Source organism: Lucilia cuprina, chromosome 5, assembly GCF_022045245.1.
Source record: "Lucilia cuprina isolate Lc7/37 chromosome 5, ASM2204524v1, whole genome shotgun sequence".
NCBI classification, from domain to species: Eukaryota; Metazoa; Arthropoda; class Insecta; order Diptera; family Calliphoridae; genus Lucilia; species Lucilia cuprina.
In genome coordinates, this window is record NC_060953.1 from 49,115,202 (window position 1) to 49,133,683 (window position 18,482).

General features: G+C 31.1%; 1 protein-coding gene across 5 annotated transcripts in view; it reads left to right on the plus strand.

Moving 5' to 3' along the window:
• The window catches only part of LOC111679299 (titin), a 258,306-nt gene that overhangs the window by 180,332 nt on the left and 59,492 nt on the right, over positions 1-18,482 (plus strand). For 4 of the 5 annotated variants that reach the window (XM_046951796.1, XM_046951797.1, XM_046951798.1 and 1 more), the window contains exon 11: positions 17,935-18,009. In XM_046951796.1, the coding sequence (XP_046807752.1) occupies positions 17,935-18,009 (75 nt within the window). Of the gene's footprint in view, positions 1-8,359; positions 13,307-13,555; positions 14,792-15,322; positions 15,391-17,273; positions 17,578-17,934; positions 18,010-18,482 lie in introns of all 5 variants that reach the window. The other variant, XM_046951808.1, reaches the window with a different exon arrangement.

Below are 18,482 nucleotides of genomic sequence, written 5' to 3' on the forward strand. Positions count from 1 at the left end.
AGAACTGAACTAGAACTGAACTAGAACTGAACTAGAACTAGAACTGAACTAGAACTAGAACTGAACTAGAACTGAAGTAGAACTGAACTAGAACTGAACTAGAACTGAACTATAATTGAACTAGAACTGAACTAGAACTGAACTAGAACTGAACTAGAACTGAACTAGAACTGAACTGAACTAGAACTGAACTAGAACTGAACTATTACTGAACTAGAACTGAACTAGAGCTGAACTAGAACTGAACTAGAACTGAACTAGAACTGAACTAGAGCTGAACTAGAACTGAACTAGAACTGAACTAGATCTGAACTAGAACTGAACTAGAACTGAACTAGAACTGAGCTAGAACTGAAGTAAAATTCGACTAGAACAGAACTATGTCTGAATTAAAACTCCAAGGGTCCTAATTTGATATAAGAATTTTTTTTTTTACTTTTCCAATTTAGTTATTTAAATTATTAATAAGTTTAAAGAAATTCGTTGACCATTTGTAGGAAATGTTTATTTTATTTAAAATTTTCAAAAAAAACACTTCTGGTCTTTGACAGATGTTTAGCAATATGACATGAATATGATTAACGATCCATATGAAATTCAAATTATAATAAAATATATCTTTATTATGTTTATCATAAAATATTTAATCTCACTTATTCATATGATTTATTAGCTCAAATCATGTGTGATAAAAATAAAACTATTAATCAAATGAATCATTTAATAATTTTTCACTTTTAAATTTTTTGTTTAAATTAAAATTTCGAATTTAAAAAAAAATTTCATTTAAATGGAATTTATTCTACTAACATTTCATTTAAACATGTTTATATAAAAACAGTTTTGTTTATTCTAAGTAAAAGTATTAAAATTTTAAATACTTATAGATTGTTGTTTAAAAACTTTGAACTTTTCTTTCGAAATGGTTTAAGTGAAATTACTTTTTTGACAGCTTCTTTAAATGTTAAAGTAAATATTTTAAAGCTTTCTAAAGAAACAATTGTTTATAAGATTTCAAATATTTTTTTTTTAAATTTCTGACAAAAGTTTCCTTTATATTGCGATTTAAAGGAACAATTTTAAAAATCTCTTAAATTTAAGTTTTAAACAGTGGTAGGCAAAGGGTTCTCTTTTTGAAAGTTTATTTTTTCTCTCTCTTTCTCGTTGTCTGTTCTAATTGAACTTTCTATTTATAGAAATCCAAACAAATTCTTGGAATTTTTAAAAGAATTCATTACTTTCTACAACTATCTGCCTCTGCTGCCTGTTGCATGCATGTGTGTAAACTAGGAATTTTCTGCCAACAACAACAAAAATACAACCCATTTTACTGGCACCTAAAACACTCATAAAATGCTCAGCACCAGACTTGCACTGCAACATCTGGTTGCCAAACGGGAGGGGGTCTTCAACAAGAAATCAAAAAAAAAAAATAAATAAATAACAAAAAAACATGCACATGCATGCCATTAACAATATGGTACAAATGAAGACAACCAAAAAACGATTTGTATTGAACCAACAAATTGTTGCCATTAATATTTGAATAAGCGTATCTCTGAAAGCCATAACAATTGTTGGCTATAAATTTAATTTGTTTCTTTTAACAAAATAATGTTTTTTTTTCTTCTTCTCGTCTTGTTTTAATTAAATGTTTATGTTTAATTTTAAATTGTTTATGGTCAGAGCAGATATAGAGCGTAAGACAATCAAATAGAAATTGTTATAATATAAACACACTTTCAAATACATATTGAATGCATCCAGGAAATTGAATTGTGTTTTTTTGATAAATCATCAAAAAAAAAAAGAAAATATTTGGATCAAATTGTTAAAGATAAAGTAAACAAATTGATTTTTTTCTTGAAATAGAAATTTTTCCAAAAAAAAATTAATAAAACAGCTTCAAGTTTGGAAATGTTTATGTTTTAATGATGGATCATAAATTTACAAAAACTTTTTAAGTAGCTTCAAGAGGTATAAATAAACAAAATTTGATATCAAAATTAAATTCAAAATTTTCGAAACTACGTCCGTCCATCCGCATTCCTGTCTGTCAATCCGTATATTTACAGAAAATTACTTTCTAAAGACTCCAAATATCTTTACCATCCGAATCTTCTTTAACTTATTCAGACATGCTTTCGAGAAGTTACCAATTAAAAATCAGCAAAACCGATTTATAAAAATAACAGATATAAAAAAACTTGAACTTTCAAAGAATTTTAAATACTTTTTGGATCTTACACCGATTAGGGTTCTATAGTTAAAACGAAAAGTCGACTTTTTGCATTTTATGCAATGTCGATTTTTCGACTTTTCGTCTTTTTTCATTTAGTTAAAAGTCGACTTTTCGACTTTTAGTATTTTATAAATAGTCGACTTTTTTTAAATATTCTACTTTTTCCGATTTTTTTCGACTATTTTTTTTACTTTTTTCGAGTTTTTGAGTTTTTTCCACTTTTTTAACATTTTTTACATTTTTCTACTATTTTCGAGTTTTCGACTTTTTCCGACTATTTCAGAGTTTTTGACTTCTTTTCTACTTTTTTAAAATTCTCGACCATTTTAGACTTTTTTCGACTTTTATTTACAAAGTCGACTTTTCGACTTTCTTCGACAAAAAGTCGATTATTCGAAACTCGATTTATAAAACCCTAATACCGATATGTATCAGTATGTATATCAAATGAAAGATATTTGAAAGACCTTTCAGGAATTAATATAAACTCATAAAAAAAATCAAAATTAAAGATCAAACGTTTAAGATTTAAATCAAAAATTATGTATTAAGAAGTGCAACACAAGCGGCTTCAACATTTGTATACCTTGTAGCTCCTGCTTGGATCTGCTGGGAACCTATTAAGATTCAATGAGTTTTCATTAGTTAAACATTTACGCGATAATCGCACAATCATTTTGTACGATCAGAATAGCACTTCTTTCAGATTATATGATTATGTCTATAAACTTGAACGTTATACCAACGACAAGTTTTTCTTATAAAGGCGTTTGTCTTGAATTCCATAAAAAACCCTGCAGATATTGAGACTAGTCCGCACAAGCGTGTAAAGAGTACTCCTAAAAACTATTCCAAATAGATAAAAAACACAATATTGTACAAGATGAGAGCCTTGTAATCCATCCATGCATTACAACGGGGTAATCCTAAAACTTCTCCCTACTTTAAGTTATGGAATTACATTACCCCCAACATGGTCTCATATAATACATGCTATAAACCAATTTGTTTTCAAAAAAATATATATAGGACTATTAAACAGATTAAGTACGCCAATAATGTTTACAGAGGAGTAGTGTTTGAAATACTTTAATGGATCAGTACTTCAGTAATTTTTGTAGGGGAGTGCAGTTTTTAGCGACCGTTTTAAAATGGCGGCAGAACCGATATCATAACGTTTTGAGATCTGTTATAATATTTTATCTAGACAGTTAATCTGCACTTGATAGACAAGGTACAAACGTGTACCTAAAAATGGACCCATTAAAATGGTTATTTGCTATAAATACAATCAAGTTTCTTATAAAACAAAACGCATGTAGTCCAGGGATACTGATAGGGCCATTGTTCGATTAGAACTTATAAAATGGGATAATGTCTCACCAGAATTCTGCAGTTTATGCGAATATGTTGAAGAGCTAGACGTTCTAGAATAGAGAGTCAAGAAAAGTCCCCTTAGGAACAGATTTTACGATGGACTCGATAGTATTGCTGAGTACAATCTATGCAATCTGCTAGGTTTTATTAGGGGAATAAGCTGTTCCTATTGTGGACTATGCCATAGATTTTGATCAGCTCTCATGTTTCTCAATATTTCTATAACTGAATCTTATCAACTAAGGAACTAGGACGAGGTCCCTTAAATCATCTGTCATATTTTCCACAATTTCGAAATCTGAAACTCAGAAAAACCGGACTATATTCCATAACTCTCTTCCTCTCTATCTCTCTTTTACTTCTCTCTGTATTTTTTCTCTCTATCTTAATATTGAAAGACATTAGAGTAAGGCCGTCTGCCATTAGAGTAAGACTTCTCAACTTAACCCTAGTAATTGATGATCTAAACTCAAAATCATTTCATTTAGAAAATAATTTTAAAAGAAAATTTTAAAGAAACATATTTTTAAATTTTTCAAATTTTTTTAAATATTTCAAAATTTTTAAAACTTTTTTTAAAATTTTAGATATAATAAATAATAATTTTTTATTTTAAATCAAAATTTATCTATTTCGAATTTTTAAATAAAACTTTTCGAATTTTTTTTTAATATTTATCACAAAATTTTTAAATATTTCAAAATTTTCAATTTATTTTTTTTTTTTTAATTTTAAATCTAATAAATATTTTTTTTATTTTAAATAAAAATTTATCGATTTCAAATATTTTCAAACATGCTTAATATTTAAAAAAAAAAGTAAAACAGAAATTACTATTTTTGAAAATTCAATATTAAGTTCGAATTTTTCGAACATGCATTAAAGTAATGAATTAAAGGAAAATCAAATAAAAGACAATTTAAGTATTTTCCTTATATTGCATTTTTTGAATATTTTTCAAAAATTTAAAATAAAGTTCAAAGTTTTCAAAACAAAATCTAATGAATAAAAACATTTTTATTTTAAATAAGAATTTATCTATTTTGCAAATTTTGCAAAATTTGCTTAAAATTTGCTAAAGTAAAACTGAAAAGACAATTTTTGAAAATTCGATATTAAGTTCGAATTTTTTCGAATATGCTTTATATTAATGATTTAATGGAAAATTAAATAAAAGACTTTCCAAGTTATATTTGGCATTTTCCAAAATTCTTTATTAAGTTTGAATTTTTTCGAAAATGTTTAAAATTGCTAATTTGGTAAAAATTCTTTAAAATTTCCAAAAATAATAATAGAATAGAATATTTTCTAAAATTCGAAATGAAGTTCAAACTTTTCGAATTTACCTAAAACTCTTAATTATGTAAAAGAAATCATTACATTACTTTTTAAGTATAATTGCAAAAATTTCGAAAATTCGAAATTAAGTTCGAAAATTTTCGAAAATTTTTAAAACAAAAATTTTTAGTTTAATATTTAAAATTTATGATTCTAAAGTGAAAAAAAAATAATTTTATTTAAAAAAAATTTTTGAGCTAAAAAAAAATGCAAAAGAAAATTAATTAAATGCGAAATTCTGTTGGAAAAAATTAAATGACATTGATCATTAAAAAAAATTTTAAATATATACAAATCTTTGACCAACTGATCTTAAATACAATTCAAGTTGCTTATAATGCTGAACAAGGTCAATAAACGTAATAAAATTGTATTTTTTTCAGTTTTCAAAAAACAAAATGATTTAAAATCATTACAAAGATCTGGGACAAGATTTATATGAAATCAAAATAAAAATATGTATAAAATTTTTTATGAATTTTTAAAAGCCTTGTAAATGATCAAATATATATTTATGTGTGTGGAGGAGGGGAGAGAAATATTTTTTTCTTTTAAATTAAAAGAAAATTTCATATTTTTTTGTTTACAAGGTAAAAGCCCTCAAACATGTTTATCATCTAAAAGCAAAATTATGAATAATTATAAAAATATGTTTTTTTTAATATTCAACTAATAAACAATATAAACTATAAATATATGATATAAAATAATATTTAGATATATATCTTTTATACATAAACATATATCTAACATGAATATATATTTCAATATTTATAATTCTATAATTGACTGAAAACATTCATAAACATAACAACTTGTCAGACAAAATTAATTTTGATATTTGTTCGGTTTTTGTGCAAAAAAAAAGAAAAAACAGAAAAAACTAATAAAACAGATCATTTAAAAGATCTCAAATGTATATTATATATACATACCTACATATGTTTTATATAGTCCTCCACTATAACATTTTTTTAAATATCTTATTATACACATATTAGACACCTTTTTGACAAAATTAGGGTACATAAATATACATTGAAAATATGTATAAATTCTATACAAATTTTGAATTTTTTCTATATATTTTTGTTATTTTAAAATTATATAATTATTTAGCTTTCTCATAACAAGATGTACTTTTGTGTTTTTAAACATATTTCCATTCTATTTTTGTCACAGTGTATATTCATTAATTATACAATGTTTTAAGTTGATTAGCTTTTGCCAAAAAAAAATTTTACATTTTTTCTTGCTAGTTTTTTGTTCAGTGTAAATTATGGCAAATAAATTGTTTTGTTTTTTTTATAAAAAAAATCCTATTTATATTGTTTATAAATAATATTTTTAAAGAATTTTTTTTCATTAATTTTGTTTTTGTAGAAAGAAAAGTTTATGTGATAGAAAATATTTTTATTTGACATAAAAAATGTTCAACTTTAGACATTTTGTTGCCATTGGATTATAGTATAATTTATAGATAAATAAAAAAATGCACAATGGGATTAAATCGTTAAAAAAATATTGTTATTTTTATTAAAACAATTTTTAGTAATTTGAAACCAAAATATTTTAAATCTTATATATATCAACTGAATCGTTTTAAAGACAAGCGTCAGTCCTTCTCTTTTTTTCTCTCGGTCTGTCCGTCTATCGTATTTGCCTCCATCAGTTTGTAATTAAACTGAAGTTTGTAATTCCCCAGATAATTTGAGGAAATTTTACACATACGCTTCTTTTGGCCCAAGGACAAATTCTATATAAAACAAGTATGAAAGTATAGACGGTCATAGCCAACCATATGATACCCTACACCAGTCAATATGTTAGTTTTTTAACTTTTCTCCAGAATATTTTTAATAATTTTTAACAAAAAAGAGATTTTTTTCAAGAGTGCTCACAGGGGGGAAGGGGTAAATAAGGGCCTATTCTTATAAGTGTTGGTAGAAAAAGTTACGTCTACTCCAAAGTTATTTATATAGATTTTTAAAGTGTTATTAGTACATTTTGACCTTCAAGTAATTTTCTGAAGAGGAGTTTGTATGGGGGCTAGGGTCGAAAGAGGCCCAATAATTACAAAAATCGGTAGATTCATTTAAAGTAGGGTTCTATAGTTGAAACGAAAAGTCGACATTTCGACTTTTTTCATTTAGTAAAAAGTCGACTTTTCGACTTTTTAAGTTTTATGAAAAGTCGATTATTTGACTTTTTTCATTTAATTAAAAGTCGTCTTTTCGACTATAAGTATTTTATAAATAGTCGACTTTTTCTCACTTTTTGACTTTTTTCGACTTTTCGATTTTTTGACTATTTTCGACTTTTTTCGAATATTTTTTACTACTTTTTGACTTTTTTTAGATTTTTTTTAGAGTTTTTGACTGTTATTTCCACTTTTTTTTAAATTTTTGACTATTTTTGACTTGTTTCTACAATTTTCGAGTTTTCGACTTTTTACGACTTTTTTCGACCTTTATTAACAAAGTCGGCTTTTTGACTTTTTTCACAGACGATAGTCGAGTTATCGACTTTTTTGAAACAAAATAGTCGATTTCAACTTTTCGACTTTTTTCGACAAAATGTCGATTGTTCGATTATTCGAAAGTCGATTTATAGAACCCTAATTTAAAGTTCTATAAAACTAAGTTTTGTCGACTTTTGTTGACATAATAGATGATTTAAATTAATTATAAGGCCAAAGGCAAAGGGGAGTACGTTGTATGGGGGCTAGTCGAAATAATGAACCGATTTTAACCACTTTCAACAGGCTTAGTCCGTGTGTGCGTGCGTGTCAAATTTCAACCAATTATCTTGAAAATTGCGGCTTGTATCTTGCTTACAAGGTTTACATGAAAAGCCAGACAGAGGGATGGACGGACATAGCTCAATTGATTCAGAAAACGATACTAAGCCGATTGGTATACGTGGGTATAGGACGAATATTTTTGTATGTTACAAACATTAGCACAAACCCAATTTACCCTCCCCATTAAAGTGATGTAGGATTTAATAATTGAAATAATGGGAATCTTCAGATTTTGTACCTTTCCAATTTCAAACTTAATCTATAGGAAATTTCAGCCCTGATAGATCTTCTGTCAGAAATCTATCGCTACATCCAACATACAGATTAACGAACAGAGAGACAGACCGGTGGACATAACTACATCACCATAGAAACAACTAAAGAAACAAAGATTATATAAACAATAATGGTTTGTCAAGGTAAGTGCAATTAACGCCTAAGATATGAAGCAGAAATTCTTAATTTTTAACTACACAAATCATTTGAAGCTCATAATCACATCAAATACCGGACAAAGACTTAATATCTGGACCATTTGAAACTATTCTCAAACTAATTCAAAAACAAAAATTATCTCTAACTTATGTTCATTTCCATAGAACGTCGCATCTCGGCCTATCAGTTGCATACAATTGATTCCGTCGAAGATGAATCATCCTCCTCTGGCAAGGAGGATAGTTCACCCGAATCGCCTTATCATCTACAGCCACAAGCACCACAATATGGTCAGTATTTGAATGCAAACGGTCAAGTGCCACACGAGGGACGTTCACGCACCAAGAAAACAAAACCACGCAGTAAATCCCTACAACCACAATCCAATATAGTACCATGGCGCAAGTCTACACGTCCCAGACGTGGTCGTTCTTTAGATAAATCACCCTTCTTGCCAGGTTTCAAACCGGAACCTGTTAAATCTTGGACCGAAGAAACTATAAGTCTCAAACCGGCACCCATAGAAAAGAAGGTTATACCCAAATTGGAAGCCGCCAAGGTTGTACTCAAATCCATTAAGAGTCAACGTGATCAAGGTTTGGAAAGTATTGGTGCTACACTCGAAAAGATTATACAAGGTAAAACCGAAAAGGAGGCTATTCCTTGGATAAACATGCGTGAGAAATTGAAACAAGTCGAAAAAGTACAACAACAATTGAATAAATACGACCTCGATGAAGTCTATCTAAGACCTTTGGAAATGCCCATAAATACAGATCAACCAGAACCTCAACAGGCCACATCCGAACAAATACAACGTGATCGTGAAATTCAACGTTTGAAGAGTATGGAAAGTGTAGAGATTATGGAAATGACAGAACAAATTGAAAAGTTGATGAGTCAACGTAAAGAAGACACTATACCATGGAAGGAAATGCGTCAACATTTGAAGAAGGTACAGCGTGTACACAAGGAAATTGAAAAGTTCCAAATCGAAGAGGTAGAACTTCGTCATCTCGAGGCTCAAGAGATAATAACACAGGAAACACAAACCGCCACCGAAGAGACAGTAGTCATGATGGTTGACGAAAGCTCTAAGGGTTCGATACAAAAGGTTATTCAAAAGCAAGATTTGCAGAAATATATTGAAGTAGACGATATTCACAAGCAACAGTATATGACCACCGAAGATATTAGTATGTTAAGCATACAAGAACGTGAGAGATTGCAGGCACAAAGACTAATGAAAGAACAACAAGCTCTAAACTGGCGTCATTCTAGAGAACCACAACAATATGTGCAAATAGAGGATACTCAAATGATGTACATACAGGAACGCCAAGATACCGAGGAACACTCTTTGACCCAACCTGAGCCCGTAATGTGGGATCGTGGCAGGAAGAAGCCTCAACAACCACAAGATTACGTTCCACAACCCCAACAACCGCAACCAACTGAACAAGTTCAACCCAAAACCTACGAGGAAGTGCATGATGAACTAGTGGAACCCACTCCTGTTCAAAAGCCTGAAGACCTCGTGCCCGTCATGTGGGAACGAGGTAAGAAACAGACCGTCATTCAACAACAACAAGTCTTTGACATCCAACAAACTCAACAAATCTCTGAAGAAACAAAGATTGTTGAGGAAACTAAGAAGATTACACAGAAACGTGTAATACAAGCTCCCCAACAGCAGGAGAAGATGGAACAGGTAGTTTTGAAACCCACACCTCGTCAAAGACCAAAACAAGTACAAAAAGAAGAATTACAGCTTCAACCACTTAAACGTACCCAAGAAGTGAAATCGGTTGAAGAACAACCTACTAAAGCTTACGAAGAGGCTGTTGATACTTTGGAGGAGGAGGAAATTAAACCTCAACCACAAGAAGAATTACAACCGGTAATGTGGGAAAGAGGTAAGAAGAAACCAACCACTACACAAGAACCACAACAGCCTCAAAAGGCTTATGAAGAAGCGGTAGATGAGCTGCCAGAAGAACCACAACAGAAACTTGTTGAAGCACCTCAACCCGTGCTGTGGGAACGTGGAAAGAAGAAACCCTCTAAAGTACAAGAAACACCACTTGAGGAACAGCCATCAAAATCCTACGAAGAAGCTGTTGATGAACTAACTGAAGAACCCAAACCACAGCAACCCGAACAACAACCCGTTATGTGGGAACGTGGTAAAAAGAAGACACAACAAGTGCAAGAGCAAATAACACAAGTTGTGCAAACTTCCGAAGTTACCCAAGTCGCAGAAGAACAAAGAATCGAAGAAGTCAAAAAGAAGGTCATTCCTAAAGTAATTCCACAACAAAAGGAAGAAAAGGTAGAGCAAGTACAGTTGAAACCGACACCACGTCCCAAGCCAAAGGAAAAACCTAAGGCAGAAGAAATACAATTGAAACCAGTTAAACGTACCCAACCAATCAAGACTCAGGAAGTTGAAGAACAACCAGAAAAGGCTTACGAAGAGGCGGTAGATACTTTAACAGAAGAACCTGAAGTACAACAACCTGAACAACCACAACCAGTTGCCTGGGAAAGAGGTAAAAAGAAGAAGCCTGTGCCACAACAAGTTGAAGAAGTGACACAAGAACAACCCGAAAAGGTCTATGAAGAAGCTGTTGATACTTTGCCAGAACAGCCAGAAGAACAGAAACCAGAACAACCCCAACCTGTTGCCTGGGAAAGGGGCAAAAAGAAGAAACCACAAAAACCTGCACCACAAGAGGTAGAAGAGCCCGTTCAAGCTTACGAAGAAACTGTTGATGTTTTGCCTGAAGAACCCAAGGAAGTACAAGTTGAGGAACCTCAACCAGTTATGTGGCAGCGCGGCAAGAAGAAACCAAAGAAACCAGTCGAAGAAGAACCTCAACCAGAAGAAGTTGTTGTCGAAGAAGAAGCTATTCCCGTAGAAGAAGAGGAAGAAGAAATTAAGGAAACCACTAAAGTTATTAAAAAGAAGAAGGTTAAGAAACCTAAGACAAAGCCAACAACTGAGGAAGAAGAAATCGTTGAAGATGAGACTGAGATTGTAGAAGACATTCCACAGGAAGAAATGGAAGAAGTTCAACCTGAGAAACCTGAAGAACCCAAACGTGTTAAGAAAATACTACCTCAAGAACCCGAAAAGCCCGAACAGGTTCAACTTAAACCAGTACCAAGAAAACAACTTCCCAAACCACAAGAAGAAAAGATTGAACAGGTTACACTTAAACCTAGGAAGAAACCCATGGTACAAGAAGAGACAGCTCAACCTGAAGAAGCTGAAATTGAAGAATTTGAACAACCACAAGAAGAACTTGTTGAAGAGGTCGAGGAAGAAGTTACCAAGAAACGTATCAAGAAGAAGAAACCCAAGAAGAAGCCGGTAGAACAAGAAGACGAAGAAACTGTACAGGAACCAGAAGAGGAAGAAGTTGAAGAAATCGAAGAAGTTATTCCCGAAGAACCTGTACCGGAAGACATTGTTAGAGAGGAAGAAACACCCAAACAACCAGAAGTTGTGGCCAAACCTAAACCAAAGCCTCAACCAGTTGAAGAAAAGTTGGAAGAAGTTAAACTTAAGCCTACTAGGAAGCCTATCAAGCAATTGCCTCAAGAGGAAACAATTGAGGAAGTACGTCTCAAGCCGGTTAAACGTGGTACTCCCAAGCCTGAGGAGCAGCAGCTGGAAGAAGTTGTTTTGCAGCATGTAGAAAAACTTGAAGATGAAGTTGTGGTTGAAGAACAAAAGAAAGTTAAAAAGATTAAGAAGCCCAAACACAAAGATCTACCCGAAATTCCTGATGCTGAACCGGTGGAATTGGAAACAGCTGAACATATTGAGCTAGAAAAAGAACCTAAAGTGGAAGAGCCTCAACCACAAGTACCATGGAAACGTGGCGAAAAGAAGAAGCCTGTGGAGGAACCTATGGAAGAAAAGCAATGGCCTACCGGCAAACGTCGTCCTTTGGCTGAGGAACAACCGGAAGAAGTAACATTGAAACCAATACCCGCCAAACCTAAAGAAGAACCACAGAAACCACAAAAGGCTGTGCCGGCACCCGAATTCAAACCTGAAGAAAAACAACCTTCAGAAGAAAAGGAATTGGAAATTGAGCCTGTTCCTGTACAGGAGGAAGAGAAACCCACTAAGGAGAAACCCAAAAAGAAAAAGAAGCCCAAGTTGCAAAAGGGTACTCCTTCTGTCGATGAAGTTTCCGAGGAAATTGCCGAACCATTTGCTGAACCCATTGCCGAAGAAGACCAAGTTGAGGAAATACCCATTGAAGATATTAAGGAAGTAGCTGTTTCAGAACAGGTACTACCCGAGGAAGAATTGGTGCCCACTGAAGAGTTACCAACATCCAAACAAAAGGCTCACAAGAAACGTACCAAACGTCTCAAGGCAGTTTCATTTGAAGAACAACCACAACTGCTAGAAGCCACTGTCATTGATACGGAGGAAATTGTACAAGAGGAGGAAATATCCCAAGAAGTATCACAAAAGACTATACTACTTAACAAGAAACCCGAAGACACTAGACCACAATTCATCACCACCGAACAACTAATCGAAGTTGATGTGGATGAGGTCAAACGTAATGTCGAAATGAAGGTTACCTCTAATATTGTCAAGAAAGACAGACGTCGCATTATCATGGACGATAGCCAACCTTTACCCGAACTTGAATTGATAACACAAAAACGTGTACAAGAAGGTTTGGATAAGGTGGCCGATGAGGAAGTTATTGAAGAGGAACCTATCAGACAAAACGAGGAAACCACCACCGCCGAAGTGGTCGAACAAACACGCAAGGTTGTAAAGAAGAAAAAGAAGGAAATCAAACCTCCACGTATTACCGAAAAATTACGACCACGCATGTGTGTACCCGAAGAACCCACTGTGCTGGAGTGTAAGGTTGAAGGTATACCTTTCCCTGAAATCAATTGGTATTTCAATGATATCTTACTGTTTGCATCAGAGAAATACGAACTTAATGTGGTGGAAGATGTGGCTCAATTGAAAATTGCCAAAGTTACACCAAGTGATGTTGGAATTTATACTTGCGAAGCTAAGAATGTCGGCGGCATTGCGACCACACGCACTAATATTGTTTTAGGTAAGTTTAGAAAGGGAATCTGAGCAGATCGGTGAGTGGAAGTTGAGCTATGAATATGAAAGTTATAATTTGAATTTTCACTCATTGTATCTGTTTTGAAATCATACCTTGTAAATATTCCTCTTACCCCTTTTAAAACTAGAGTTTCTAAATCCTGTAGGTTGTTTTTTTGTTATAAACTACTTGTATAGTCCATATTATTTCTTTGATCTAATTTACTCTTCACACACTATTATTATGTACATTTAGAAAAAGAACAGGGTATTGCGCCACAATTCACCAAACCCTTGAAAATCGAATTCATTGAGGAAAAACAACCCGAACGCCTTAAGGTTCATGTTACTTGCCAAGTAACTGGCAAACCCATGCCCCAAGTTAAATGGTATCGCGGTGTCGAAGAGGTCATACCCAGTGAAACCGTACAAATGTTATACAATGAAGAGACCGGTGATATTGCCTTGGAAGTCATTAACCCCACTCCCAATGAGGCTATCACCTATTCAGTACAAGCTCAAAATCAATTTGGTCGTGCCATTGGCAATGCCAATATCTTGAGCCGTGTTGATGAACAACCCAAGGAATTGTTAAAGGCCCCTACCGTTACTCCCCTGAATGCTTTAGTTATACCCCATGGCGGCACTTTATTATTCGAGGCCAAATATGATGGTCTACCAAGACCTGAAATTAAATGGTTACGTAATGGTCGTGAAATTGAAATCAACGAAGATGTTACCATTGAAACCACCGAGACCACTACCACTATTAAGATTATTAATATGAATCGCAAACGTACTGGTAAATACGAAGTTTGCGCTAAAAACAAGGTAGGTGAGGTCAAGTCCTCTGGTTCTGTTATGGTTACCGATGAACAGCAATACAAGGAAATCAAACCACCACGTTTCATTAAACCCCTTAAACCTCAATATTTCGGTGAAAATGAGGTTGCCATACTCGAGGCTATAGTCGAATCTGAACCATTATCTTCATTCCAATGGTTTGTGCACAATGAACCCATTAAGAGTTCCACCGAATGTCGCATAGTCACACAGGCTAACAAATCCACTTTGTTGATCGCTAACTTTGAGAAGAAATACACTGGTCCCTATACCTGTCGTGCCGAAAATGTAGGTGGTTCGGTAACCTCTACCGCCACTGTGCACCTATTGGAAGATGCTCCTCAAGAGGAAGCTGAATGCTTTGAATCACCACGCTTCGTAGAAGAACTTATTGAACCTGTAGAAGTTATGGATGGAGAGGCGTTAGAGCTCAACTGTAAGGTGGTGGGTAAACCCACACCCAAGGTTGAATGGTATCACAATAATGAAAAGATCGTGGAGAACAAAGAAACTCTTATTATACAAGATGCCCAAGGCCAATGTCAACTGAAAATAACCGAAGTTTTCCCCGAAAATGATGGCGAATACAAATGTGTGGCCGCCAATAAAGTTGGTGAAACTGTCACAAAGACAACTGTCAATATACAAGGTACTTACATAGACATTATAACTGATCTGGCGGAAGGATATGTCAAAAAAATAAATACTATAATACTTGCTCTCTTTATGTCTTAAAACAAAGCGCACTCCTTTACTATCAAGTAACACACTACCACTACACTAAAAAAAACACCCAGAGAAACTTAACATATTATTTATAAAACAAAACTACACTGAACAAAATTTACTCCTTTTTCTAATAATACCCCTAATCTGAACATAAAAATAACAACAATCTGTTTCACTTACTAACTTTAGATCGATTTACTTTTCAGTTTTTTAGCTTGATATAAAAAGCATGATTTTTTTATCAACTAAATAGTTAATCGGTCTATATGTTTTGTCCCAACCAACTATCTTGTCTCTTGTCTGCCTAAGGATGTCTATGTCTTTTAGTCTGGTAGTTTTTCTTTCTACTGTAGTAGTAGTAGTTAGTTAGTTTTGCAGCATGTTTTAACTTCGTTAAGTTCTCTGTTTTATTTGAATTTCTAATTTTGATTTTTTAATGTAACATTTCCAGCATTTGAATACATCCCCGATTCTGAAATCACTGGACTATCAGCATCGGAAGAAGATCTTCTGGACAAGGTAAATATGAAGATATTTTGTGAAATCAGCTTTATTAGAAACGTTTTTTTGACAGCTTTAAGCCTAAAAAGCTTTACATAAATTTTATAATTAGTCTCATTTTAAAACCTTTTTTAAATTTTACTTAAACTTTTTGTAAAAAGCATTTTCTAAGACTTCATAAAAATCTTTTCTAAAAGCTTTATTAAAAGTTTTTCTCTAACAGCTTTCAAAAAAGTTTAATTTCAACTTTTTTAAAAGATTTTTCTTAAGCTTTTTCTTATTTTTTAAATGGAATGCTTTTCATAAATTGAAATTTTTGTCAAAATTTTTGTAAAAGCTTAACTTAAATATTTCTCATAATCTTATTAAAATGTTTTTTTTGTAATCTTCATCAAAACCTTTTCTAAAAACTTTATTGAAAGCTATAATGAAAAGCTTACTGAAAGCTTTTTCCCCAATGAATTTAAAAAGAATTAATAAAAAACTTATTTAAATATTTTTCTCAAAATTTTGAATAAGAGATTTATTCATCAACAATTTTTTGTACGAAAAGCTTTTAATAAAATTTTAAGTTTTATTATTGAGAGCTTAGGAATATAAATAATAAATAATAAATAAAAATCAATTTTTGTGAGAATTAAATTTTTGATAAAAAAATATTGATTTTTTTCCTTAATGATTTATTCAAAGCTTTTGACAAAAGTTTATTTGAACTTTTCAAAAGTTTTGTGAAATCTTTAGGTAAAAGCTTAATTAAACTATTTCTCTAAACTTTTCTAAAAACTTATTGAAAGCTTTTTCCTTAAAAATTTTAAAAAGTTTTAAAAAGAAAGCTTAAAAGCTTTTTTGTATAATCATCAAAAACTTTCGTAAAAGCTTATAAAAAGCTATTCCCTTAAAAAGTTTATGAAGTTTTAAAAAAAAGTTAATTAAATGTTTTCTTTAAAGTTTTTTTTTTATAATAGTTTCATGGTAAGCTTTTTATTTAATTAAAAATTTGAAAAAGTTTTAAAAAGAAAGCTTAAAAGCTTTTTTGTATAATCATCAAATACTTTCGTAAAAGCTTATAAAAAGCTTTTCCCTTAAAAAGTTTATGAAGTTTTAAAAAAAAGTTAATTAAAAGTTTTCTTTAAAGTTTTTTTTTTATAAAAGTTTCATGGTAAGCTTTTTATTTAATTCTGAAATAGAATTGTTGTTGAAAGCTTTAAGAAAATCTATTGATTTTATTATATGATTTTTAGAAAAAATCTATTTTTTAAAGAAAGCTTAAAAGCTTTTTGTATAATCATCGAAAACTTTACTAAAAGCTTAAAGAGTTTATGAAATTTAAAAAAGGAATTTATTAAAAATTTCCTTTTAAGTTTTTTTTTAAGTTTCATGGTAAGCTTCTTATTTAATTCTGAAGTAGAATTGATGTTGAAAGCTTTCAGTCAAAATATTGATTTTATAACTTTCTTTAGAAAAAATCTATGTTTTAAAAATCGATTTTTTTATTTTTGCAAAAATTAAAATTTTCTTTAAAGAATCAATTTTTTAGTAAAAAATTAAATTTTCACAATAAAATTAACTTTTAGTAAAAATTATTCTTTTACAAAAAAAAATTACCTTTTAAAAAAAATCCTTTTTTACCAAAAAATAATTTTCTCTTTTGGACAAAACCTATTTTTTAAAAAAATTTAAATTTTTTGTTTAAAGAGGACGTCGATAAGAGCTTTCTTTAAAGCTTAATTTATACCTTTAAAAATTTCCTAAAAGCTTTTTTTTTTAATTTTCCTAAAACCCTATAAAAATCCAGCAAAACCTTTTTAAATCATATATTTTGAAAGCTTTGTATAAAAGCTTTTAACTTACAGAAATTACAATTTAATCACAATTCAATTTTCACATCCATCAAATTTCAGACGATCTCGATCGACGAACAACCACCGAAGATAGTTAAAAAACTACCTGAAAAAATCGAACCCAAAGAGGGTGAACTACCGAAACTGGAAGTTAAAGTTATCGGCAAACCGAAACCAAAAGTCAAATGGTTACGCGATGGCGAAGAAATCTTTGCTTCCGAAGAATATCAAATCGAAAATTTCGAAGATGGCACATCCGTGCTGGTCATCAATAACGTTTATCCCGATGATGTGGGTACAATTAGTTTTGAGGCTCACAATCCATTGGGCGTAGCAGTGACAACAGCTCTGTTTTCGGTTGAAGGTATTTATCGTTTAAATGTTTGTATTCTAGAGGATACTTTATTTCAATTTTTACAGGTTACTTATGGAGTTTATTTTAATTTTTTTTATAATAATATTTCATTTACAGCCTTTTTCAGTGGGGAAATTTATAGAAAAAAAACCTTTTTTTTATCCCTTAAATCCTTGTATATAAATCCTTTTATCCTTAAAAATATTGACACTTTTTGTATTTACACTATTCTCACATGTTAAGGAATACTTGAATTACATTTTTTTTGTTTGTCTAATAGGAACTATTTAACTAATATTTTCTATTAAAAAGTTATTAATACTTTTTATAATTTTTCTTATACTTGATAATATTACGCTACTTTAGGCATTGTTGGTACTAAGGATTACCGCAAACCGGAATGGGTGACTCATATGGAAGAAATGCAAAAGGCTCTTAAAGGTATGTATTACTGGTAGCAATCTATAGACAATTTGTTAACAAATCTTAACAAATCCTTAACCCTTTGTGGTATCATACAATTTGGATTGTTAAGATTTGTTTTACATTTTCTTAAAACTGATTTATAATAATTAATCAATGTGTATCCCTTTATATGTGTATATGTGTTTTAATATGTTTTTTTTTTTTTTTTTTGATAATTGTTTATATATTTATTTAATCAAAATATATAAAACTTAATACTTCACAAATGACTTTTTCTCTCTGTGTCTCTTTTACTCTCACTCTCTTTTGTCTATATATCTCTTTGTGTCTTTTTTATTTTACACGTTTTGTGTCCCTTTTTTACCGTCCACGTTTTCTTCTATTTATATATAAAAAAAAATCATTTAAAATGTACAATTTTTCCAAGTGTACTTTTTTTCTAAAAATTTGTCCCAGTTTTATTTTTCAGTGTAAATTTAATAAATTAT